The sequence below is a fragment of the Emydura macquarii genome, unplaced genomic scaffold (genome assembly GCF_026122565.2).
Source record: "Emydura macquarii macquarii isolate MOO-44397 ecotype Brisbane River unplaced genomic scaffold, CSIRO-AGI_Emac_v2 contig_2151, whole genome shotgun sequence".
In the NCBI taxonomy this organism is placed as follows: Eukaryota; Metazoa; Chordata; order Testudines; family Chelidae; genus Emydura; species Emydura macquarii.
In genome coordinates this window covers 11,040-37,350 of record NW_027132288.1, presented here as the reverse complement: position 1 = coordinate 37,350, position 26,311 = coordinate 11,040, and the positions used below count along the sequence as shown (strand labels likewise).

The following is a 26,311-nucleotide window of genomic DNA, read 5'->3' as shown; positions in this document are numbered from 1 at the left end:
TGGTCGCTCACCATGAGGTGGGGGGTTCTGGGACGTGGAAACGGCCCCTCCAAGGTGTGAGCTGGACACTCGACTCTTTCCCCACAAGCCCCTGGGCCCCCCTCACATGGGACAGGCTTTGGGCCATGACAGAGCTGGGGCCAGGTCCTAGCTGGGCCTTCAGGGTGACAGGCCCCAGACCCAGTAATGATCCCCTGGGGAGTCTGCAGGGCCAGGGGCCCCGAGTCTGCAGAGATACAGGAGTTTGGACCATTAGGGAGGGAAGGAGGGAGGGAGAAGGAGGCTGGTGAAAGGCTGTTCCAGCCCCAAGGCTCAGCTCAGGGGCCCGGCTGTCCCTGCAGATGGATGATCCCTTCTTGTCCGGGATGACTCAGCTTAGGCTGGGTGCTTTGCCCTTTTATAGACCTTGTCCCCTGCTAGAACTTTCTTTCACCTTGTCAGTGTTTTTCCACTGCCGTTGAAGTGGAGAGGGGTTTCCTGCCGTGATCTGCAGAGAGTCCCGGGCTCACCACGCTCACACTGTGGTTCCCATCGAGGAGGCTGCCCAGGAGTACAGGGTAGGGCACAGTTATCGCCATGGCTGGGAGTTACAGGCCCAGCCTCTGCAATCACAGAGCCCCTGGCCTGGGTCTGACCAGCCCTGGATTGGAATCTGGGAAGTGCCCGATCCCGGGAACAAAGAACGTTCCTGGGGATGATGGTGCTGGGGAGGAGCCGGGCCGGGCCCAGCAGCTTTGCCCGGGCAGCTACCTTGGAGCTGGGGTTACTCACTTTTCAGTGGATTGGAGCCAGTCCTGCCCCTTTCCCCACAGCTCCAGACTGCCCCCAAACTGGTCTCTCCTCTCTCCTGAGCTCACAGGCAGGGGCATCTCCACCCCTATTGGTTGCTGTCAGACTCTGGGTCTGCCTTGACTCCCACTCCCTGAGCAACCACCACACAGAGCCCCAGGGATCTAAGGAATCTCCTTGGTGGTTACACTAGGAAATTAGGTCGATATAACTACATCCCTCAGGGGTATGAAAAATCCACAGCCCTGAGAGACACAGTTTAACCAACCTAACCCCGGTGCAGACAGCGCTAGGTGGAAGGGAGAATTCCCCCATTGACAGAGCCACCCACTCTCCGGGAGGTAAATTTATTACACTGATATGGGAACCCTTCCCACGGCTGTAGGTAGCGTCTTCACTGTAGTGCTCCAGTGGCACAGCTCTGCCACTGCAGTGTTTGCAGTGCAGACACACCCTGAGTATCATTATTTGTTATGCTCTGTGGGGCTTGCTAGAGGCTTGCTGCTAAAAATCACCAGACTTTCCGCCTGCCCTGGACACGCTCCTCAGCATTTCCATATATCCCACCGCCCTCAGTCCAGCTGGGACCAGACCAAATGGACAGGCAGCTTCCTCCTCATTGTGCTTTGGCCAACTGGAAGGTGCATGGGCTGGGAATCAGGAGGCCTTAAATTCTACACTCCTCTCTACTACTGACAGGTGCTAGTTATTTTGTGCCTTGCACAATTCTCATGTGGCAACGTAAAGTGTTACTGGGGGAAGAAGGAAGGAAGGAGCTCACCTTGCCAAGCAACACACTTTAGAAAAGAATGTGAATTGCTCAGGCCAGGTGTGGGCCAGCTGGATTCACTCCCTGATAGAGTAGGGAAGGGAGCTCTGACTACTAGGAAATCGTAAGCAAAACAGCAGGAAGTCAGCAGCCTTATAAGAAGCAGCCAGTTGCAAACCAAGTGAGCTGCGAACAGAGGAGAGGCAAACAGAAAGAGTTTGCCTGGGAGTTCACCTGGGGGGAGAGCCCACAGCGGGTTTTTGCCTTTCAGACTTTGCTGAGCAGTAAATACAGCATCTGAAGAGGCTCTCAGAGGAAAGATATGGAAAGCGAGCGATCTGCTGTTGTCACCTGCAGTGGATGTGCTATGTTTGTCTTCCTCCCACAGGACAGAGCTGACTTCATCTGTACCAAGTGCAGGCTGGTTTCCATATTGGGAGAGAAGGTTAAAGGACTAGAGACCCAAATATCAACCCTGCGTTGCATTAAAGAAAACAAAGTCTTTCTCGATCAAAGACATGATTTGCTACTGCAGGCACAGTGTGAGGAAGATTCAGAGAAGGCAGTGCAGGGAAAACTGAAGAACGGGAAAGAAAATTGGCAGCATGTGACCTCCCGAAGAAAGAGAACCTATATGCCCACCATGCAGATAGAGGTAAGGAACCGTTTTCATGCTCTCTGCACAGGTACTAAGGCAGAGAATGATTTGGAAGACTCATCTGAGGGAATGGATCAGAAGGAGACCCTGTTGATCAGAAGGCAAAGGATGCATTGTCCTAGGGACGGGGGTTCCACGACCACCACTCCCAAAGGGAAGAGAAGGGTGGTGGTGGTCGGGGACACCATCCTAAGGGGGACGGAGTCATCCATCTGCCATCCGGTCCGGGAAACTAGAGAAGTGTGCTGCTTGCCTGGAGCTAGGATTCAGGATGTGACAAAGAGACTGCCGAGACTCATCAAGTCCTCAGACCGCTACCCCTTCCAACTTCTCCACGTGGGCACCAACGACACTGCCAAGAACAATCTTGAGCAGATCACTGTGGACTATGTGGCTCTGGGAAGGAGGATAAAGGAGTTTGAAGCGCAAGTGGTGTTCTCATCCATCCTCCCTGTTGAAGGAAAAGGCCCAGGTAAGGATCATCGCATTGCGGAAGTAAATGCATGGTTATGCAGGTGGTGTCGGAGAGAGGGCTTTGGATTCTTCAATCATGGGATGTTGTTCCAGGGAGAAGGATTACTAGGAATATACGGGATTCACCTAATGAAGAGAGGGAAGAGTATCTTCGCAGACAGGCTGGCTAACCTAGTGAGGAGGGCTTTAAACTAAGTTCGATGGCGACGGAGACCTAAGCCCGAAGGTAAGTGGGGAATTGGGACACCACAAGGAAGCAGAAGGAGGAGGGTACAACAGGGGAGGCCTCCTGATTCATACTGTGAAAGTAGGGCAATCGGCTAGTTATCTCAAGTGCCTATACACAAATGCAAGAAGCCTGGGAAACAAGCAGGAGGAACTGGAAGTCCTGGCACAGTCAAGAAACGATGACATGACCGGACTAACTGAGACTTGGTGGAGTAACTCACATGACTGGAGCACTGTCATGGATGAGTATAAACTGTTCAGGAAGGACCGGCAGGGGCGAAAGGCTGGAGGAGTTGCACTGTATATAAAAGAGCACTATGATTGCTCTGAGCTTCAGTATGAAACTGGAGATAAGCCAGTTGAGAGTCTCTGGGTTAAGCTTAGATGCAAGAACAATAAGGGTGATGTCGTGGTGGGTGTCTGTTATAGACCACCAGAACAGGAGGACGAGGTAGATGAGGCTTTCTTCAGTCAACTAGGGAAAGTTTCCAGTTCACAGGACCTGATTCTCATGGGGGACTTCAATCACCCTGCCATCTGCTGGAAGAGCAATACATCAGAGCACAAACAGGAAGGTTTTGGAAAGTGTTGCAGACAACTTCCTGGTGCAAGTGCTGGAGCAACCAACTAGGGGCCATGGTTCTCTTGACCTGCTGCTCACAAACAGGGAAGATTTGGTAGGGGAAGTAGAAGTGGGTGGGAACCTAGGCAGCAGTGACTATGAGATGGTCGAGTTCAGGATCCTGACAAAAGGAAGAAAGGAGAACAGCAGGATATGGACCATGGACTTCAGAAAAGCAGACTTTGACTCCCTCAGCGAGCTGATGGGCTGGATCCCTTGGGAGGCTAATATGAGGGGGAAAGGACTCCAAGAGAGCTGGCTGTAATTTAAAGAAACCTTATTGAGGGCACAGGAACAAACCATCCCGATGTGCAGAAAGAATAGCAAATATGGTAGGCGTCCAGCTTGGCTTAACAAAGAAGTCTTTGGTGAACTTAAACACAAAAAAGAAGGTTACAAGAAGTGGAAGCTTGGTCAGATGACTAGGGAGGATTATAAAAATACTCCTCGAACATGCAGGAATGAAATCAGGAAGGCCAAAGCACAACTGGAGTTGCAGCTAGCAAGGGACGTGAAGGGGAACAAAAGGGGTTTCTACAGGTATGTTGACAACAAGAGGAAAATTAGGGAAAGTGTGGGCCCCTTAGAAAATGAGGGAGACAACCTAGTGACGGAGGATGTGGAGAAAGCTGAGGTACTCAATGCCTTTTTTGCCTCTGTCTTCACAGACAAGGTCAGCTCCCAGACTACTGCACTGGGTGGCACAGAATGAGAAGGAAGTGAACATCCCACAGCGCTGAAGGAACAGGTCCAAGACCATTTAGAAAGACTGGACATACACAAGTCCATGGGGCCAGATGCAATGCACCCGAGGGTGCTGAGGGAGTTGGCTGATGTGATTTCAGAGCCATTGGCTCTTATCTCTGAAAGCTCGTGGCAACAGGGGGAAGTCCCTGATGACTGGAAAAAAGCAAATATAGTGCCCATCTTCAAGAAAGGGAGGAAAGAGGATCCAGGGAACTACAGACTGGTCAGCCTCACCTCAATCCCTGGAAAAATCATGGAGCAGGTCCTCAAAGAATCCATTTTAAGGCACTTGGAAGAGAGGAAGGTGATCAGGAACAGTCAAAATGGATTCACCCAGGGAAAGTCATGCTTGACCAACCTGATTGCTTTCTATGAAGAGGTGACTGGCTCTGTGGATGTGGGGAAAGTGGTGATGTGATATACCTTGACTTTAGCAAAGCTTTTGATACGGTCTCTCACAGTATTCTTATCAGCAAGTTAAAGACGTATGAGTTGGATGAATGGACTATAAAATGAATTGAGAACTGGCTAGAGCATAGGGCTCAACGAGTAGTGATCAGTGGCTCCATGTCTAGCTGGCAGACGGTCACAAGCGGAGTGCCCTAGAGGTCGGTTCTTGGACCGGTTTTGTTCAACATCTTCATTAATGATCTGGAGGATGGGTTAGATTGCACCCTCAGCAAGTTTGTGGATGACACTAAGCTGGGGGGAGTGGTAGATACCCTGGAAGGTAGGACCTAAACAAACTGGAGGATTGGGCCAAAATAAATCTGATGAGGTTCAACAAGGACAAGTGCAGAGTCCTGCACTTAGGACGGAAGAATCCCATGCACAGCTATAGACTGGGGACTGACGAGCTAGGCAGCAGCTCTGCAGAAAAGGACCTGGGGGTAACAGTGGATAAGAAGCTGGATAGGAGTCATCAGTGTGCCCTGGTTGTCAAGATGGCTAATAGCATATTGGGCTGCGTTAGTAGGAGCTTTGCCAGCAGATCGCGGGAACTGATTATTCTCCTCTATTCAGCATTGGTGAGGCTGCATTTGGAGTACTGTGTCCAGTTTTGGGCCCCCCACTACAACAAGGATGTGGAGAAGTTAGAGAGAGTCCAGCGGAGGGCAACAAAAATGATTAGGGGGTTGGAGCACAGGACTTATGAGGAGAGGCTAAGGAAACTGGGCTTGTTTAGTCTTCAGAAGAGAAGAAGAGGGGGGATTTGATAGTGGCCTTTAACTATCTGAAAGGGAGTTCCAGGGAGGATGGAGCTAGGCTGTTCTCAGTGGTGGCAGATGACAAAACAAGGAGCAATGGTCTCAAGTTGCAGTTGGGGAGGTCTAGGTTGGACATTAGGAAAAAGTTTTTCACTAGGCGGGTGGTGAAGCACTGGAATGGGTTACCTAGGGAGGTGGTGGAATCTCCATCTTTAGAGGTTTTTAAGCTGAGGCTTGACAAAGCCCTGGCTGGGATGATACAGCTGAGGTTAGTCCTGCTTTGAGCACGGGGTTGGATTAGATGACCTCCTGAGGTCCCTTCCAACTCTATGATTCTATGAAGTGAGAGGAGTCTGGGCTCTGAAAACCAGAGGCAGCAGCAGGAGCTGTGCTGCTCAAGGAGTGCCAGGGGAACCCGCACCTTGTAAAGAAGGTACTGGGTTTGGCCCCACAGGCTGGGGCTTGTCTCCCACCAGAGATTTTGGTCTTCCCAGAAAGGCAGAAGACTTTGATCACACGTGGGGCAGACAGAGTATGGGAAATGGGGCTGAAAGCAACTGAATATAAAAGCTGGTGATCTAAATACCAAAGTGTCCCTGAAAGAATTGCTGTGTCTCTGGGTTCCTTTTCCCCACCATTTCTGTGGCCATCAGGTGGTCCTGGCCCACCAGGGAGAGCCTGGCAACAACTCCTGATTGAGTAAAACCTTACACCCCACTGAGAAGTTACACAAGCGGAGCAAAGGACCCGGCTCTAACAGGGCAGATCCAAGTCTTAGCACACACCAAGCCAGGCTGCCTTTCAAAAGAACTTGCCAAATCTTTGTGCTTGACTATGATGTCCTTATTATGGGGTACCCATGCATTTGTAACCTGCTGATTCTAGTGGTGAGTGTGTTGAGGATAACAGCCTACTGGTGCTACCTGGTGTTGTAGTTAGCTCTTTATTTCAAGTGGGAAAGGGCTGTGTTGCAGTGATGTCAGATCAAGGTTCAAACCTTGGTGATGATATCTGGGCTATTACAGTTACAAAAAAAATGTTTATTTTTTAAAACCTAGAAAATTACTTACCAAAAACTCCACTAAAGAAAATTATTTACAAGGATTATTGTGATACTGGGGCACATTGAGCATCTGCAACATTCCCGCTTCCTGCCTTCGGGTCATCATATCAGTGCACCAGCACCACTATAGTTAAAGTTACATCATAACATCTGATTTCAGGTTGACTTTTCTAAGACCTCTAAATGTGACATGGTTAGAAATTTGAAATTTGTTGTGCCTCATGAGGCTGCAGGGTAGGGTTAGTGACCTAAACCTGGAGTCATTATAGCCAAGAGTTCCAAAGATATAAGCCCTGGGGGTGGGGGAAGAAAAAGTTTCTACATAGACTTTTTTTGCAAATAGTTTGAAATCAAACTACAGATGTCAGGTGGGTCAAAATGTTCTCAGTCTATCAAATTTCACCCATGATAGTGCCTGGTACTCACAAGAACTTTGGGAAGGGGCCTAAATTGGTATTTACCAAATTAGTATTTAAGAAATCGTAGATTTTTTTATGATGTGAATGTGCCAATACAGAAATACGGCTAGAGGGTTTCCATTCCCGCCATCGTATGTGCTGTAAACTCAACCCTTGAAAGTGCTCTAAACCCAGAAGGCTACTCAAATTGCTTCAATATTTGATATGCCTCATGCGAGCAAGGGGTAGCATTAGTGATCCCAACTTGGGGTCTTTCGATCAAGGAGTTCCTGAATTACAGGCCCCCCAAAAAACCAGTTTATTCCTCCTGCCCTGTACTGTTCAACTGATAAGTGTGTATGTGTCACAGGGCCACCTGTGCTGCTGTGTACAGTTAGTAAAAAGGGTCACCTAGTCCCACTGCGCCCCTGTGATTCCTTCAGGCTGTAACTTGAGTGTAAAGCTCAAAAGATGCAAAACCCTCAGTTTCTGGGCTCTGAGCCAGCCGTCTGGATTCATATAAACCACGTGAGTTCCCCTCGCACCGTCCCCAGCTCCTTCCAAAACAGGGAAGGGGGGAAATGCTGCATCATCACTGCCCCTTGGACAAATGTCCTAGCCAGAGACCTCCTTTCAAACGTCCCTCGGCCCAGCAGCCCTTAGCCCTCCTGCCTCTCCTCACTGCCCCTTCTACTGCCGCTCCCCCAGTACCCGCACCTGTGCCCCCCAGCACCTCTCGCCACTGCCCCTCCCCCAGCACAACTTACCACGGCCCCCCAGCAGCCCTCACCACTGCCCCGTCTCCCAGAAGTCCCTGCCTCCTCCCCCCAACATCCTCATTGCCCCTCCCCCTGGCTGTGCAGGGGGGTGAGAACTTTGTGGTGCTCTGTGCTGGTGCTGCTTCATTTTCTCAGCTGCAGAAAGCTGTGTTCGCTGGTGCTGCGTAGAGGGGAATTATTGGCACATAGTGATCCATGGAGAGCAGGCAGAGCAGGCTCCAGGGGTGGCAGTGACACCCCTGCTCTGGCACCCACATCAAACTGTCCCTGCCAGAGGACCAGGCCCATCCCTGCAGCCCTGTGTCCGGGGGTGTTTCTTTAAGAGGAATTTCCTCCCAGCCAGTCAGCCAGTGACACAGTAAACCGTTACTTTAGTTTAGTTCAGTACTTTCCTTTTCCTTTTCAACATGCATGGAAGCGGCAGGGGGGCTGGGTGCTCGGCCCAGTTAGTGGAATTACATGTGTAACAAATAATTTGGAAGAGTCTGGTCTGACCCTGTGGCTTCGTGACTCCCTGGGTGGAACGGGTGCCGCAGCCTCGGTAAGTGAAATGGGGGCTGATGGTGCCAACTCTCCGTGGCAAAGGGGTCGGGGTTGCTAGAGACACTGAGGGCCCCGGGAAGAGACAGATACGGATTCAAACAAAGCTTCTTTCCAGGATTCAGGGGGAGGGGAGCTCTGGGCTCTGGGTCCCCAGTTCCCCGGCTCTGGCTGAGGCGTCTGGACACGCAGCACTCGTCCTGCAGATGAGCTGCTGCTACCAACGGGCCTCACTGAAGGGATTGTCAGGGAGAAACTGGCACCTCCTGAGTCTGATATAAACCTGGCTGTGGAAACGTCCCTGCAAATTCAGAGATTTCCCTGTTCATTTGAACACAGACCGGGACGCTGGCGCAGCGCTAGCCTCCCGCCCTCTCTTTCACTCCTCTGCTCTCTGCAGTGATGTTAGATGCTACTTGGCCAGCAATCGCTGGGTGTAGTTTTCTTCTTGTGCTGATGATGTGAGGCGGGGGAGGGGTTTGTGTTTGTTTGTGTTTCTTTCTCCCCCGTCATCACCTTTGTTGGTAAATCACTAAACTGAAGTTCAAGAATGAGGGGGTGAAAGACAAGAAGAGAAAAACCTTGGTCCAGTGAATCCTTCCCAGCTCCACCTGCGTCTGCCGGGCCAATGCTTCTTCCAGAGCAGGGGGTGCTTCATCTCCCCCCGGAGCTCTGGGGTGTGTGTTGGGGGAGGCCGTGAATCTGCATCCTGGAGCCCTAATTGGTCTCCCTTCCTGGCCAATGCTGGCCTCTCTGGGGCAACGCTGGCCCTGGCGGCTGTCCCAGTCTAGGGAAAGTCACAGGTGCAGTCTGTTTCCTGGGAGGACGTTACTCCACGGCACAGCCTGGCAGGGGCCGCACGCCTGGGTGCAGCATGAGCCCTGAGTGACTCTAAGGGCTGGTCTGAACCAGAAAGTTCGGTCAGCCCAGCTACATCGCTCAGGATGTGATTTGGCTGACCTAAGCCCTAGGCCTGGTCTGCACTGCCGGCAGGCCTCAACGGGAGATATGCAAGTTACATTCTGTAGCTTGAGTATCTCCCATCAACTTGCTTACATTCCCTACTGCGGCATCTGGGACTCCTGGCTTCAACCTCAGCTTAATTTTGGCTTCACCTTCTGATCCAGACCCTGAAACTTGAGTTGGATTCTGAACCTTGGTATCAACCCTTGCCGGGAACCTGACTACAAACTCCTCTGCCACTCCCAGCCTCAGGTCTGACCCTGGGTCCTGACTGCCCTTGTCAGGATCCTGACAGATGTTCCCCAAAGATCCCAGTTATAAAGAAAAATAGGATGATACAAATCTCTGTGGATCTTAACAGACTTAATGAAGCAGTTGTGAGAGAAAAATGGGATGACTTCCCCCCAGTGTCGGGAGGATACAAAGTGAAAGGAGCTGCAGTGTTCTCCAAGCTGGAGGCCTTGAGCCAATTCTGGCAAATTCCTTTCACCAAAGAAAGTGCTCAGCTGACGTGTCTCAAACCCTGTGGGAGATTTTGCTTTGGAAGATTGTCTTTTGGCATTACTGGTGCAGCTGGTATTCCCCAAAGACAGATTGCAGAACTGTTAATGAGCACAATGGAATTGTAGCTTTCATGGACGATATTCTGATCGATGGGTCTTCAGTGGAGTAACACAACAAAATCCTCAATGAGGTGAAAGCAGCTGTGATGCTGGAGCGTTTCCAGTGTAGGCACAGCATAACACGTTACCTAAAGCTCTGTGTCTCTCAGAGCTGAGGGCCAAAAGTGGCCTGTGGAGTTTTTCAAAGAGGCCCAAAACTCCCCTCCTGCTGGCTGCAGAAGGGAGCCGCCATCTAAGGACTCAGGTGGAGTGTGTTACCGTGGGCTACAAGACCGGTGCAGGCTCCTTGCTACGGCCAAAGGGACGAGAGAGCAGTGCACCCCTCCCCCTGGCTGTTGCAGTGATTTCCCGTCCCCCTGGCTGCAGAAGGGAGCTGCTGCTTAGGTACCCAGGTGGAGCGCAAGGGGCTACAAGACACGTGCAATTTCCCTGCTGCAGCCAGGGGGACGGGAGATCAGATGGGAGACAGCCTCTGCACCGAACTCCTTCCGTCTGGCTGCAGTGGGAGCTGGGAGGTGGGGGGTGGGGGGTGGGTGGCACGGCTGGTGGAGTAGCCAGGACCCACCATGCTTGAGGAGAGGCAGGACTCTAAAAATCAGTGCCTTACCACCCACCATGACTTAGCTGCCAGGCCATGTGCTTCAGTGTGTGGGGACAGTCACTCATCTACACTAGTGCTTTGTGTGCGAGTGTGTGACGTACTGTGAGTAAGTTGTAGGTGTAAAATAGTGAATGTAAAAATGAGCACAGTAGCTGTGACCGGTCTGTGCCCAGGGCAGCCACCTGAAAATGCCAAGGTCAGGGCGGGCTGTAAAAGAAGAGCAGATTCTCCCAGCACTGGTGGGTTAAACTGAAGTCAGGCTTCCCAACCAGCCACTCACAGTGCTTCTGATTCCTCAAACCGGTTATCAAGAAGCCTGTACACAAATACACACAGCCAGCCCCCTTTACTGCATTTCAGTCTCTGGCTCCCAATCGGCCACTAGGTCCAGTAAAGAGACCAGTTATTTAAACTCTATGCTCTTTACCAAAAAGTTTCTCCTGACCCCAAAGGGTCAGCCACAGCACCAGATCAATAGAAGTTTGGATCTTACCCAAAATACCACACTGCCAACCAATCCTTCAGTAACTAAAACTAAAGGTTTATTATAGAAAGAAAGAAACAAACTATAAGAGAAGTGATACAGGATTAAAGCAATGAGATACGTATAAATGATTTGGAAGTCCATATACTCAGGTTTCAAGGAGAATTGTGGAGTTAGCAGGCTTGTATGGTCCCTCTGGTGTACATCCAGTATTTGGATGGGTCTCAGTCCTTCTGTTCAGTTGCAGATGAATTGATCCAGAGGTAGGTAGGTGGCTGAAGCTGAACAGGACTGAAGACAAAAATGGATTCCCAAACCACTGCCTTATATACCCTCTGGCCCTGGCCATGCTGTTTGTGGAATTTACAGGAACTAAAATGGAGTCCAGAGTCACAAGAGCAAGTCCTGGTGACTCATCAGGTATGTCTCCAGTTTCTTTCTCGGGCCCCTTGCATCTGTGGATGTCTCGATGGTCCATTAAACAGGCTATTGTTCGGCCACCATCCTGTCTAGGATGTGTCTCAGACAGCACAGTTTGAAATACAGATATATCAAATATATCCATATCTTCTGTTACAGATATACCACGTGAACAAACACATCATCATCTTACTTAGCACATTATAACCTTTCTAAGAGTACCTGACATGGCATATCTCACACGAATTATTATGATTTTGACACACTGATGTTAACCAATATGATAAATGCTCCCCAGCCATTGATCTAGCCAGCATGACAGTAGCATCAAAATGTTTCCTGTAACTATGTAGTGATTTGCAGTCCGTAATGGTGTGAGTGGCAGCACATTGTTTATGAGTTGATAGACTGGTGGCCCTTCATGGTTGTAAAAATGATATTTGTGGCCCTCGAGTGAAAAAGGTTGGGAGCCCCACAGGTGCCAGTCGTGGTGTGCGCGTGGTGTGGAACAGCTGCCGGCAGCTCTGGGGTTTTAGCCACAGCGACATCGATCCAACTCCAAGCCAGGGCAGATGAAGACGATAGGGGAAATCCCTTCCCTGCCGGTGTGTGTTCGGCAGCAGTGAGGCTTGTTCCCTCCTCCCCACTGCCCGTGTCCCTGTCCCTGCGTCACACTCACTCGCCGTCTGGTTTGTTATTTCTCCTCTTCCCCAGGCCAAGCTGCGATGAGGGGGAAGGTTCCCTCGGTCTCCCCCGGCTGCACAGTGAGCTGCGCTCTGCCCAGCTACCTCGCTCTCTGCCTCGCTCTGCAGGCTCACAGGCTGGCGTCAGGTAGGAGCTCCGGCCCCTCGCTGGGTTTGCTGCCCGGTGCTATTGCTGGTCATCACCGTCCCTCTTGCGTCACGGCCTGGTCTGATAACCCGCCTCTGCTCCACCCGCCTGCTGTGGCTTTGCTCTTTACACAGCAACCGGCCACGTGGAGACACCACAGGGCACAGCTGGGTCCCCAGGAACCATGGTTACTAGCTACACACAACGTTGTCAGGCCTGGACATGACATCCATCCTACAGCTCTGGCTGGGTCCTGGCAGCTTCTAATACACAGAACCCAGCGAGCGTCACGGCAGGGCTCACAAACTATTTAAAAGGACATTTCCCAATTTCCCCACACACCGCACTGCCAGACCACGCACGTCCCAAATCAGACTCTGCAGCCATGAACGAGTCCTGAATCCCAGTGATGATGATGATCTGTTTTCATATCGTTACCCCTTGCAAATCTTTACACCATCCCTGCTGGGGTGAGGAGGCCCCTGTGCTGGAGCAGCACAAAAAGGCCTTGGGGTATCAGAGAACCAGGCCCCCAGTATCATTATCCCCAGGGTGCCTGTGAGACGTTTCAAGCCCTATTCAGAGATAACAGGGACAGTGTCTGACATTCACCTGTGAGCTCTGGGTGACAGATTCTGCAGCCACATGGGGTATTTTGCAGACTATCGAATTCACTTCATGCATGTTCTGCTTATTTTTTGTCCCCTTTTCTCAGTGTATCTGTACATGTGATATGTAGCTCTGTGGGTGTGGGATTGTAATCGATGCCATAGGGGAGGGTTACCCAATCTCCTTCAGGATTTACAAACCATTGGGCAGAATTACTTCTGGGACAAGTAACAGCTCCAGAGAAGTGCCACCCCTCGGAGAATTGCATCAGCTGGGTTTGACCAGGTCCCAGAATCACAAGAGAACAAAGATTTTTGGTATAAAAGCTGGATTTGAACTGACCAGAGGCCGAGATTTTGGGCTACAGAGTGCCATGAGCTGGTAACCAAGAGGACAAACCCTTGGAGCAGAGGTCCGCAAACAGTGGGGCGTGCCCCGTTAGGCCGGTGTGGAGAAACCTTCGGGGGAGGAGGCGCAGCAGGGCCTGGGCCATCCCCCATGCGGTGGGGAGAAAGCACCACCCATCCCCACTCTGTTCCTCTCTCTGCTCCAGCCCCACCCAAGCTGGGGCCTCAGCCTCGGCTCCCAGCTGCGACCCCGACCACAGCGCCATGTGCCTCGCTCCTGGCTGTGTCCCACGCTCGGTCCCAGCCCCATTACTGTCCCCAGCTTTGTCACAGCCCTGGGCCCTGCAGCCCCATTTCTGGCCCCAGGGCTTGTGGCTGCATCTCCAGCCTGAACCCCAGCCCCAGTTGGGGCCCCAATTCCCAGCCCCCGTCCATGGCTTTGGACCCACTCCCAGCCCCGGCTCCCATTTGCTGCTCTTGTGGGGGGGGGGGGCGACCCCAAACGTTTGTGGCCCACTGCCTTGGAGAAAGGTTTGAAAGACTTTGGATCGTATCAGAGAGTCCCATGGGCCAGATGAGAATCCTTTGATACAAACGTAACATGCATTCAGCCTTTTGATTGGTTTATGGTACATCTCCTCAGTCAGGCTTTTGTCCTTAAATGTTCTCTGCTGTGGAAGAGCTGTTGGGTTACTGGTAGCTGCTGGCAGACACGGTTCATAGCCCTGGGAGAGAAAGCAAAGCGCAGGTGCTGGACTTTGGTCAGGCCTGCTGTGTGGAGGGAGAAGAATGTGGGTCCCTGCCCAGAGAGAGGTGATGGCTGGAGGCCTGAGGGGACAATCCTTGAGCAGACCATGGAGGTGGTCAGAGATGCAGTTACTCCAAACCTGTGACTCTCTGCACTCCCAGACATATCTGGGGCACTGCATGGGTATGTGGTGCTCACTTCTAACGCAGGGCTCTATCTTACTGTGAGTCTTGCTGCTGAATTCATGCCATCCCCAGTCCCTACCTGATTTAATTTCCATTTGTCATTGCACATTTCACAGCACAGTTCACAGTGACAGGACCTGACCGTCCAATCATTGCCTCCCTAGGCGGGGAGGCCGACCTGCCCTGCCACCTCTCCCCCAGGATGAGCGCTGAGAACATGGAGCTGAGATGGTTCCGATCCCAGTTCTCTGCAGTCGTGCACCTGTACCGTGATGGGCAGGATCAGTATGGAGAGCAGATGCCGGAATATCAAAGAAGAACTGAGCTCTTGAAAGACGACATCGCCAATGGGAGTGTTTCCTTGAGAATACACGATATCCGGCTCTCAGACGATGGGCAGTACAGATGTTTTTTTCAGTCCAGTGTCTCTTATGAAGAAGCTTTATTGGAACTGCAGGTGGCAGGTCAGTAACTTCTGCTGATGTTTTAATGTGTTAAACAGGGTAATAAGTGGAGTCAGAGGGTTCATGGCAAGATACACAACTTTTTTTGTTATGATAGGTCGGTAGCTCTGCTCTGGGTAAGGTTGATTCTAGTTTATTGTTTAACAACCAGTTTTTCTAAGGTCTCTGAAATCCAGGCACATACTCAGATTGTCTTGAAAATTGTTGTGACTCATTGGAATCTGGAGTAGTGCTAGTGGTCCAAATTTAAGTTCGTTAGAGCAAGGAGCTAATGAGATACACAAACACCCCTAGACAGTCAGGTGACATGAACATGTGCTTATCACAACAGTTTTTGTGCACATCTGGGGCAGAACAATGGCTGATCCCCCCACACTGATGTCACCAGCTGGGATTGATCTCGGCTCGTGTCTGGCACCCACAGGGTAACAGTGGTTGATACTCAGGGTGCTGTAGCCCAGAGCCTGGTCTCAAAGTGGGAAAACTGAGGAATTCCCTGCCCCCAGGGAAGGGAGAGGCAGGAGGCCTGACCCCTGAAGGTGCTGCCAGAGAGAGCAGAAAGGGGGCAGAGGTGCAGCTAGTTCTGTAACCAGCCGTGCCATGAGGTTCATGTCAGGTTCAGCGAACACTTGCTCTACACTGAAACACTGAGCCTGCTCCACCCAAACCACCCCTGGCTTGTAAAATGTTCCCTCCCCATCACCCTTGCCCTGAGGATTCCTTCTGGGACAGTGCCTTCACTGGCCCCTCACCAACTATATCTAACACCAGGCTGCTGAGAATCCCCATGGCAAGAAATCTTTGCGCTGCTACTGACACAACCTGCACAACTCAGCGCTGAAATGAGGCATGATTGATCCCACCTGCAAGTCTCCGCATGTCACAGGGACAGCTCTGCCACTGTGCTCCAAATAATCCCTCCACTGGTTATTACAGCTACACTGAATCCCGTGAGTGTAGCCTTAGTGCATGCAGCCAATTCCCAGTGGTTACTGCCAGCTCCAAGGGGGCAGAGTTAAGGTTGTTGAGATGTTTACCTTCACTATGGATTTCCTGGTTCTATCTTCGAGTGATTGCTCATATCCATTCCAATATAGGTGTGTGCGCGCTCCATGCACAGATTCCCGGATCTTTTTTCCCCTTAGCAGATCCCGTAGGGTCGGCTCAGGCGCCCCCTGGAGTGCCGCGCTCATGCCGTGGTACATAGGGCACTGCCGACCTCGCGGGCCCTCAGTTCCTTCTTTCCGCCCGTTGACGGTTGCTGGAACATTGCCTCTTGCTTTGCAAGTCGCAGACCCTTAGTAGTTAGTTTGTTTAACAAAGCAGTTAAGTAATTAGGTAGTTTAGAAACCCTCAAGGTTCTTTTTCTCCGCGTTGGGCCATGCCTGGCTCAACCGGTTTCAAGCCTTGCACCGAGTGTGCTAAGCCTGTCCCTGTGAGTGACCCTCATTCTCGCTGCCTCCGATGCCTCGGGTAGCAGCACCGCAGGGACAAATGTAAAATATGCAGAGCCTTCAAGCCGCGTACCCAGAAGGAGAGAGAAGTGTGGCTGAAGGCTATCCTGATGGAGTCCGCCCTCCATCCGGACTCCGAACCGGCATGTTCACCTGCGGCACCGAGCGTCTCCTCGGTGCGGAGCGCTCCATCGGCACTGGCAGCATCGATCAAGGACCCGGCACCGATGCGCTGCAAGGACACTGCGCATCGAGACTCCCCCGCACCGCCGACCCGGCACCGGGGGAGTCAGGAGATGCCCCAGCCACATGCCATCAAGAGTACTCTGGCACCCGCAGGGAACCTTCTCCGACTCTCCGGAGTGGGGCAGTGCCCTTGCAAGGACCGTCGACGCCGGAGATGTTCGCTGCGGCACGCGCCCTCATGGGCCTGCCCACACCACCGTCCCCCCCTCGGCCGAGGGCTAGGGGACCTGCATCTCGGGGTAAACCTGCAATGGGTGGACCCGGTGGGTGGCAGAGACAGGAGTCCAAGTCTCCACCCAGACGGTCAAGGAGGGTATCAAGTGCGAGCTCCCCTCCCAGCTCCGGCACCGAGTCAAGCTCCTCGACACCGCGGCACTGTGGGAGGTCAAGGAGTTCGCGAAGGACCGCATCTCTGTCCTCCGTGGATAGTCCGGCTCGGCACCGCAGCCCATGGCACCAGTCTCAATCCCCGGCATTTAGCCCGGCGTGGATCCCGGTGCCCTCCATGGCGGCACCACCATCGGCACCGCCAGCAATGTTGGCACCGCCAGCGACATCGGCACCGGTACAGCCTTCAGCACCACCACCGCTGTCTTCGCTGCCACCGGCGTCTTCGGCACCGGCGTCTTCGGCACCGCTGCCTCCGGGACAGCCACCTCTGGCACCGACGCGCAGGCCATCCCGCGGTCGGTCCCACTCGTCCTGTTCCTCTGATCGGTGCCGATCGAGGTCCCGATCCTCTCGCCGGCACCGACGGTACCGCTCCCCATCTTCCGGGGGCAAACGCCGACACAAGTCATCGCGGGGGAGGAGACGCTCGGGCTCAAGCAGCTCCTCTCCGCACCAGCACCGCACCCGACGGCACCGACATTCACCGTCGTCATCATGCTTTAGAAGCCGCTCCCCCAAGACGAGGAGCAAACATAGATCTAGTGGCTCCGGCTCCAGATCGCGGCACCGGGTGCCCCACTCGGCACCGATGCCGGCTCCAGCATGGCCCCAGGGACCTTGGCAGTGGCCTTATTGGGGCCCCTGGTACACAGATGGGCTAGGCAACTGCCTCGCTCCATTCTTCTGCGGCCCCACCACCACCTCCTCCTGTGTCCCATCTGGAGAAGGATCATCCCTCCGATGGGGGATCTGACCCAGAGGAAGGCCCCTCCACAGGGCCTCTTCCTCAGTCCTCCTCCTCATCCCCGGACGATGTCACCTCCCGGGGTCGCAGGGCTCCATTACCTGACTTTAGAGCTCACCAGGACATGCTGAAAAGAGTTGCCGGCAACCTGGGCTTAGACCTGAAAGAGCTCTCGAAGGAGGAGGATCCCCTATTCGGGGTTTCGGGGATGGTAGGCCCATCGAGAGTAGCCCTCCCCATCCACAAGAGGGTTCTCAAGGTGGCAAAGTCCCTTTGGCAAACTCCAGCCTCGGTTCCACCTACTGCCAAGGGAGCTGAGAAAAAGTACTCTGTCCCTGCTGAAGGGGTGGAATACTTATATAATCACCCTGCACCATGCTCACTGGTTGTGGACGCAGTAAACCAGAGAGAGAGACAGGGGGGTCAGGGCAATACCCCCAAGAACAAGGAGGCTAAGAAACTAGACCTGTTCGGACGAAAGGTCTATACGACGGCATCTCTGCAGCTGAGGATCGCTAACCATCAGGCGCTCCTCGGGAGGTACAACCTCAACCTGTGGTCCTCGCTGCAGAGGCTTGCCGAGATCCTTCCGCAGGTCCTACCTCAGGACAAGACTGCGGATTTTATGGCCGTAATCGAGGAGGGGGTTGCAGTGGCAGGAGTGGCCCTGCACTCCTCCAGTGACGTGGCGGACGCCGCTAGTCGGGCTATGGCTTCGGCCATAGCAATGAGAAGGGCCTCGTGGCTCCAATCATCGGGGTTGTCCCAAGAGGCCCAGCACACTATTCAGGATCTCCCTTTCGACGGTGCTGGCCTCTTTTCGGACAAGACTGATGATAAGCTGCATGCCCTGAAAGATTCAAGGGCCACGCTGCGGTCCCTAGGGCTCTACACCCCACAGGCCTCAAGGCGACAGTCTCGGCCTCAGGCCCAGCGGCAGCCCCAGCCACCTCCCAGGCAACCCCCCAGACTCGCTCAACCCAGGAGGGGTCGGGAGCGATTCTGAGGCCCTAACCTCCGTGACCGCTCGGGGTCTTCGGCGGGGACCCAACAAGGCCCTAATAAGGGCCAAAACAATAAAAAATCTTTTTGACGGTGCGCAAGGGGGTGGTACTCGTACTTTCCCCCTGCATCTCAACCGACCCTTTGCCCACAGACTGAGGCCATATTACGCCCACTGGCAAACCATCACTTCGGACCAATGGGTCTTTGGTATTGTCCGCAGGGGCTATGCCCTACAGCTGATGGCCTTCCCCCCGGACTCTCCCCCTACCCAACCCCCCATTGGGGACCCCTCTCACGAGCAACTCCTCGCTCAGGAAGTTTGCTCCCTCCTTCATCTAGGAGCGGTGGAGGAAGTTCCCCCGCAGGAAAGGGGAAAAGGATTTTATTCTCGGTATTTCCTAATCCCCATGGCCAAGGGGGGCCTGAGACCTATTCTAGATCTCCGCCGTCTGAACAGGTTTATCAGATGCATCAAGTTTCGGATGGTCTCCCTAGCCTCTATCATTCTGACCCTAGATCCAGGGGACTGGTATGGTGCCCTCGACTTAAAGGACACATACTTTCACATTTCTATTCTCCCAGGACACAGAAGGTTCCTGCGGTTTATGGTAGCTGGTGCTCGCTACCAATTTGCAGCCCTGCCCTTTGGCCTGTCTTCCGCCCCAAGGGTATTTACAAAGTGTATGGCGGTAGTAGTGGCCCATCTGCGCCGCAAGGGAGTCCAGATATTCCCATACCTGGACGACTGGCTGATCCGGGGCAGGTCCAGGGCCCACTTCAGGAACAGCCTGGAGCTCACGTGCGCAGTGTGCACCAACCTGGGGCTGCTCATCAACGAGCAGAAGTCCATTCTGACCCCAGTGCAGCGCATAGAGTTCATTGGGGCCACACTAGATGCCACGCAGGCCAGAGCCTTTCTCCTAAGGCCCCGCTTCGAGATGATGGCTGCCATAATAGACGACCTCCACAGGTCCCTCACGACAACAGCCAGGCGATGCCTGCAGCTGTTGGGACACATGGCAGCCTGCACATATGTGGTGAGGTTGGCTCGCCTCGGACTCAGGCCTCTTCAGATGTGGCTCGCCTCAGCGTACGCCCCAGTCAGACATCCTCTCAACAGGATAGTCACATTACCCACCCCAATACTGGCTTCCCTACTCTGGTGGAAGGACCCAAGGGAGGTGTTGAAGGGAGTTCCTTTCAGGGAGGTAATGTCGTCAGTGAGGCTAATCACAGACGCCTCGGATGTGGGGTGGGGAGCGCACATCACTGGCAACCTCAGCACCGAAGGGCGCTGGTCACCAAGCAAGATGTCCCTACATATCAATGTCAGGGAACTCAGAGCAGTCCGCCTCGCATGCATGGTCTTCCTCCGGTTCCTCAGGGGCAGAGTGGTACAAGTCTTAACAGACAATACAGCAGCCATGTTCTATGTGAACAGGCAGGGGGGAGCGCACTCCTCGGCCCTATGCCAGGACTTTATTTTGGGACTTGGCGGTGAGGCACGACTTCCACATATCTGCCTCTCACCTCCCAGGGGTCAGGAACGACGAGGCATTCCTTCCCCGGCACGACTGGTCACTACAACCGGAGGTGGTAGCTTCCATCTTCCGCAGGTGGGAGGTTCTCCAACTGGACCTGTTCGCGTCTTCCTGGAACAGGAAATGCCCGAGGTTCTGCTCGCTCCGAGGTCGCGAACCGGGCTCTATCTCCGACGCGTTCCTTTTAGACTGGTCGGGGGCCCTCATGTATGCGTTTCCCCCGATTCCCGTGTTACCCAGAGTCCTCTTAAAGGTCAAGAGAGACAAGGCGAATATCACATTGATCGCCCCATCTTGGCTGAGACAATATTGGTTCAGCGTGCTGCTGGATCTGTCCATAGCCACGCCCTGGCCGCTCCCGAGCTGTTACGACCTGCTCTCCCAGGACCAGCGTCGCCTGCTCCACCCAGACCTGGACTCCCTCCACCTGACAGCGTGGAGACTCTGTGGCTAACGGAGGGAGAGAGAGTCTGCTCCATGCAAGTACAGCAGGTCCTGCTTAGCAGCAGGAAACCTTCCATGCAGGTGATATACCGAGCTAAGTGGAAGTGTTTCACCTGTTGGGCCCAGTCCCGGGGCATCCTACCGTGCTCCTCGCCAATACAGGCCATTTTGGAGTACCTCCTTCATTTGAAGCTGCAGGGCTTAGCCCTGGCCTCCCTGCGGGTGCACCTGGCAGCCATTTCGGCCTTCCACCAGCCGATGGAGGGCAGCTCCCTGTTTTCACACCCCATGTCATCTAGATTCCTTAAAGGGGTGGAGAGGCTATATCCCCAGGTCTGTGACCCGGTGCCTCCCTGGGACTTAAATCTGGTCCTTGCCATGCTGACAGGACCCCCCCTTCGAGCCCATGGCAACATGCCCGTTGCTCTTCCTTTATTTTCCCCCTGCATCTTTCCCCCTGCATCTCAACCGACCCTTTGCCCACAGACTGAGGCCATATTACGCCCACTGGCAAACCATCACTTCGGACCAATGGGTCTTTGGTATTGTCCGCAGGGGCTATGCCCTACAGCTGATGGCCTTCCCCCTCTCCCCCTACCCAACCCCCCATTGGGGACCCCTCTCACGAGCAACTCCTCGCTCAGGAAGTTTGCCTTCCTAGTGGCCATTACATCAGCCAGAAGGGTTTCTGAGATGAGGGCCTTAACCTCAGAGCCCCCCTACACAGTTTTTTATAAGGATAAAGTTTGACTGAGACCCCACCCAGCCTTCCTGCCGAAGGTGGTGCCCCAGTTTCATTATAACCAGGATATCTTCCTCCCCGTGTTTTTTCCAAAACCACACGGTTCGGAGGAGGAGCGGAGATGGCACTCCCTGGATGTCAGACGAGCCTTGGCCTTCTACATCGAGAGGACCAAGCCGTTCCGGAAATCGACGCAGCTGTTCGTGGCAGTGGTGGACCGGATGAAAGGCTCACCTGTCTCCACCCAGTGCATCTCCACCTGGATCACTGCCTGCATCAAGACCTGTTACGAGCAGGCTAAGGTCCCGCTTCCAGAGGCTGTAACAGCGCACTCAACCAAAGCCCAGGCCTCATCTGTGGCCTTCCTGGGGAGAGTGCCCCTGCAGGACATCTGCAGAGCAGCGACCTGGTCGTCGGTTCACACCTTCACGTCCCACTACGCCATCATGCAGAAGGCGAGTGAGGACGCGGGGTTCGGCAGAGCCGTCCTGGCAAGGGCGACGCAACGCTAACTCCTACCTACCTCCAGGGTATGGCTATTTAGTCACCTATATTGGAATGGATTTGAGCAATCACTCGAAGATAGAAAACAGGGTTACTTACCAGTAACTGTTGTTCTTCGAGATGTGTTGCTCATATCCATTCCACACCCACCCTCCGTCCCCACTGTCGGAGTCGGCAGAAAGAAGGGACTGAGGGCCCGCGGGGTCGGCAGTGCCCTATGTACCACGGCATGAGCACGGTACTCCAGGGGGTGCCTGAGCTGACCCTACGGGACTGCTAAAGGGAAAAAAGTTTCGGAAATCTGTGCACGGAGCGCGCACACACCTATATTGGAATGGATATGAGCAACACATCTCAAAGAACAACAGTTACTGGTAAGTAACCCTGTTTTTTCAGCGGTCTGAGTTTTGCTGATCTCAGCACTCTGTAAGAGCAGGAGATAATATCACCCGGCAGCCTGAACTCTGTGTGAAATTTCCAAGCAGCTTCAGGTCTTCTCTGCACAGCAGCTGCAACCAAAATAACCGGATCAGTTTGAATTCATATCTTTGGTAAAGTGAAGCCTCTTCTTTCAGATTAAGATAATTTTATTTCAGTTTAGCTCATCAATAAAAGTGTGTTCTGGTGTGGGAGGCATTACCTTCACCCTGCATTTCCTTCTTATCTAATGTCTGGATTTTATGGACGTGGGGGTGTTTCCTGGCTCTCAGAGAAGTCAAATTTGCTGTTGCCAACTTCTGCGCTCTGGAAGGGAAGGAGGCACTGCCAAGGCAACCTGACCTCCCCAGTAACAAAGTGTTTTGGCAGTGAATTAATTTAAGGCTTGTCTACACACACACATGCACTGGTTTAAATGAAGTAGTGCAAAGTATCAAATTGGAATCTGGCCACACCCAGGGGCTCACAGTCAGTTATTAGTTTAATAGGAAATGGCTTTTGATAATAGTGTAAAAACTTTTGTCTCATTAGTGGACACTGCAGGATCATCACAAGTTCATTCATTTCTTCTGTAGGTTTGGGCTCTGCTCCTGCCATCTCTGTGGAGGGACATCAGGACGGAGGGATCCGGGTTGTGTGTCGATCATCTGGATGGTTCCCAGAGCCCGAGGTGCTGTGGAGAGATCTCCAGGGGCAGCTCTTACCATCAGCCTCTGAAAAAATATCCCAAGAGGCCAATGGCCTGTTTCAGACAGAGGCTGCCATTGTTCTAACAGAGGAGTCTAACCAGAAAGTGTCCTGCTGTGTCAGGAACCCCCAACTCAACCAGGAGAGGCAGTCAGAGATTTCCACAGCAGGTCAGTGCCCGTCCAAGCTGCACGTGGTTAGACTGAGATGGTGCAGACATTGGTGGAGGGTATTTAAAATTTTATCTTCTCATTATTGGCCTGAACCTTCAAGGTGCCGAGCGCTTCTTGTAAATCCTGAGCAGCCTCAATGCTCTGTGACTCCAGCAGGAGCTGAGGGTGTTTAGGACTTTGCAGGCTGGGACACTGTTGGCCAGATTCTCAGAGGTGCTTGGTATCCAGTGCTCATCTCTTCTCTGTGGGGCGGGGGAAGAGGGAATTCCCCTTTGTCCCTGCAGTGCAGTGAGGACTATGCTGGATTTGCAAGCTGTCAGTTTAAGAATGGGGGTTGGGGTTGGGTTTTCTAGGTCCTGTTCCCAGGCTAGAGGAGGGCTCTGCAGCGTGCCAGCAGAATGTTGCCAATTTGGGGCTTTTGTAGTTAGATCTGACTATTTTTTAAATGTACTAGCCACAGAATAACTGTCAAAGGGACCAGCGACAAATCTAGCTACTTTCACAGCTGTTCACAGCTACGTTCTGACAAAGAAATAGCTGAAATTCATAATAATAAAATCAGTCTGTTAAGCACCCAATTAAAAAAAAAAGTGCACTCTATGCTTCCCTTCACCCCTTCCAGAGATGCCTACCGACCTCCCTCCGCAACTCCATCCAATCCAGCCCAACACCCCTCCCCAGTTCCCAGCATCATTAGTTTTGGCACACACAGACTGCTACAGACAAGGGGGTGAAACTGCCACATAACTGAGCAGGGAGCGATAAGGTGGAAGGACCGACCCACTGGCAGATGCAAGGCAGTGCATTTATTTGCAGTTATGCACCACGCAGGTAAGACAGCTACGGGGTGGGAAGCACACACCGCTCCATTTAATCTGGGATTGCCTCGCCTTGCCCAAATCCCCTCTCTCTTCCTCCAGAGAAAAATAAGCAGCTCCTGCCTCAGGACAGGAGGATAAGGGGTTGCAGATAACCGGGAAAGGGAGGACGGGGGTGGCCATGCCCAGCCCCCAGGAAGGGAAGAAATGACACAACACCCTGGGGCACGCAGCCCCACACACTCAGCCTCTGCCCACCCCGGGGCGGCTCCAGTGATGGCGGCTCCTCCAGTCCTGGCCGCAGCTGCTGTTGCTGTTGCTGCTGCGTGAGCCAGGCCTGCTGCCCGCTGCTGGCAGAGCGAGAGCAGAGCATGCTGCAGGAATCGGGGCCCCAGCTGCAGGGCTTGGGGAAGCAGGATGTCCCAGACAGTCCCTGTCCCAGACCCAGCACACCAGAGGTGGGGTGGGGGTCATTCTCACACGTCAAGGTTAAGCTTGTACGGCAGAACACACAACGTTCCTTACGTAACTTTTGCAAGGCATGAAAATTAAAACTGCTGTCACATTTTCACACCGCGCAAGGACAGATAGCGTACATCGTACAGTGTGCTGAGTGGTGTTCGTTTTCACAACACATTTCTCTTAAATCTCAGTCTGACTCTGACAAAAGGTCTAAAGAAAAAACATATACACAGCGTTTTTGAGGGGCGTGGCAGTCACAGGAGCAATTCAAGGACTGGCTGAAACCTGTACAAAGTAATCCATCAAAGGCCTTCTGCAGTTACTGCAAAACCGAAATCATGGCTAAGATTAGGGTCATTAAAAAGCATAACCTTACTGCAAAACATGTACAGAAGGCTCAGCCTTTTATCAACCCCAAGCAAACACACATTGATTTTAAGCCTATCAACAAACAAAATCTAGCATCGGCACAAAAAGCAGAGAACAAACTTTCACTGTTTATTGCAGAACATTGTTCTATTCTGACCTGTGATCAACTGACGGATTTGTGCAAAAAAGCATTTGCTGACTTAAAAACTACTTCTAAGATGACTCTGCACCATACAAATGTACAGAGATCATAAAGGAAGTACTGGCACCTCACTTTAAAGAGGCAATCCGAAGTGACGTAGGTGACAGAAAATACAGTCTCATCCTAGATGAATCAACAGACATAAGTGTGACAAAGCAATTGGGGATCGTTTTATGTTACTTCAGTAAGAAAAGGGGCCAGGTTGTGCCGACATTCCTAGAATTTGCCCCACTTCAGTCTGGTGATGCTAGGGGCATAGCAATTGCCCTTATTGATGCAACTGAAAAATCAGGCCTCTCTGTAAAAACCTTGTGGGAATTGGGACTGACAAAGCATCTGTAATGACCGGGGTGACCAAAGGACTCTTTAAGATATTGCAAGAGGAATATGGCTTGCCTAACCTTGGTCTAGTCAGGTGTGTGTGTGTCACTCTTTACGACTAGCAGTTTCCCACACATCTGAGAACATGCTTCCCCAAAACATTGAGTTCGTTATCAGGCAGACCTATCATTGGTTCTCCTTATCTCCGAGTCAACAAGAGGCATACCAGAAGAGCTACAAGACTATTAATTGTGGAGAGGAACCCCTGAAAATAGCAAAAATGTGCACCACTCATTGGCTCTCCATTGAGCAAGCCGTCAGCAGAATTCTACACCAGTGGAATGAATTAAAGCTACATTTTGAGTGCTCTTGAGAAAAGCACAGCTGCTACCTGGCAGAGATGCTTTTTGCCATGTATAGCGACGTGCAAAATCACTTGTACTTAATCTACCTCAAGTCTGTTCTTACTGAGGTACAGCAGGCAGTCAAGGCATTGGAGGGGGAGAATACAGACCCAGCTACACTCCTCAATGTATTGATAGCCCTCCTGAAGTCTGTCTGCAGGAGAGTTATGATCCCAATGGCACAGATCGACATTCTGACCACCTCTATCGAAAACCACCTTGATCCAGCTCCTTACTTGGGTTTCAGTTTTGAAAACTCTGTCAGAGAGTCGAAATTGTCACTAGAGAGCATAAATGTGCTGAGGAAGAGATGCATTGACTTCACGTACAGCTAAGCAAAGAGCTTCAGCAACGCCTGCCAGTGAATGTCAAAACTTTGCAAATGATGTCAGTGCTGAGCGCCGAAGAAGTGCTGAAAGCAAACAAAGACACACAGGAAATAATTGAATTAGCCCAACTCATTGGCTTTGATTTAGACACTACAGACAGAATTGTGACCCAGTGGAGAAATGTTCACTTCACTAAGTGGGGAAAAACTTCTCATGCTGTTGCTTTCTGGGCTGAGGTCAGTGCATTCCGTGATGCAGGAAACACGAATCCATTTGCAGACCTTTGCTCCCTAGCAATAGCGATGCTTTTGTTATACTTGTAAAAGAAAAGACTAGCAGGATCTTATTCAGGGGACAAGGCAACATGCCATGTTTGTTATGAGAAAAACACAATTATGTTAATAGCTAATATCTAGCACCCCACACACCCCAAATGTTCTGCAGTTCATCAGGTATAGTTACCAGTCCTGGTCGTAGCCGGTGTTCG

The 26,311-nt window shown here is 52.4% G+C and overlaps 1 protein-coding gene across 1 annotated transcript; it reads left to right on the top strand.

Moving 5' to 3' along the window:
- The first annotated feature begins 8,141 nt into the window (after nt 1–8,141).
- Nucleotides 8,142–23,039, top strand: LOC137160150 (butyrophilin subfamily 1 member A1-like). Its single transcript, XM_067558600.1, has 5 exons — nt 8,142–8,276; nt 12,081–12,197; nt 14,251–14,550; nt 22,635–22,916; nt 23,020–23,039. The coding sequence occupies exons 2-5, from the start codon at nt 12,092–12,094 to the stop codon at nt 23,037–23,039; spliced, it is 708 nt and encodes a 235-aa protein (XP_067414701.1). The 5' UTR covers nt 8,142–8,276; nt 12,081–12,091.
- Nucleotides 23,040–26,311: the final 3,272 nt, after the last annotated feature.

Coding starts and splice junctions, on each gene's coding strand:
- LOC137160150 (XM_067558600.1), top strand. CDS start 12,092: ATGAGGGGGAAGGTTCCCTCGGTCTCCCCCGGCTGCACAGTGAGCTGC. Junction 14,551..22,634: donor ATTGGAACTGCAGGTGGCAG/GTCAGTAACTTC, acceptor TTTCTTCTGTAG/GTTTGGGCTCTGCTCCTGCC. Junction 22,917..23,019: donor GTCAGAGATTTCCACAGCAG/GTCAGTGCCCGT, acceptor TGAACCTTCAAG/GTGCCGAGCGCTTCTTGTAA.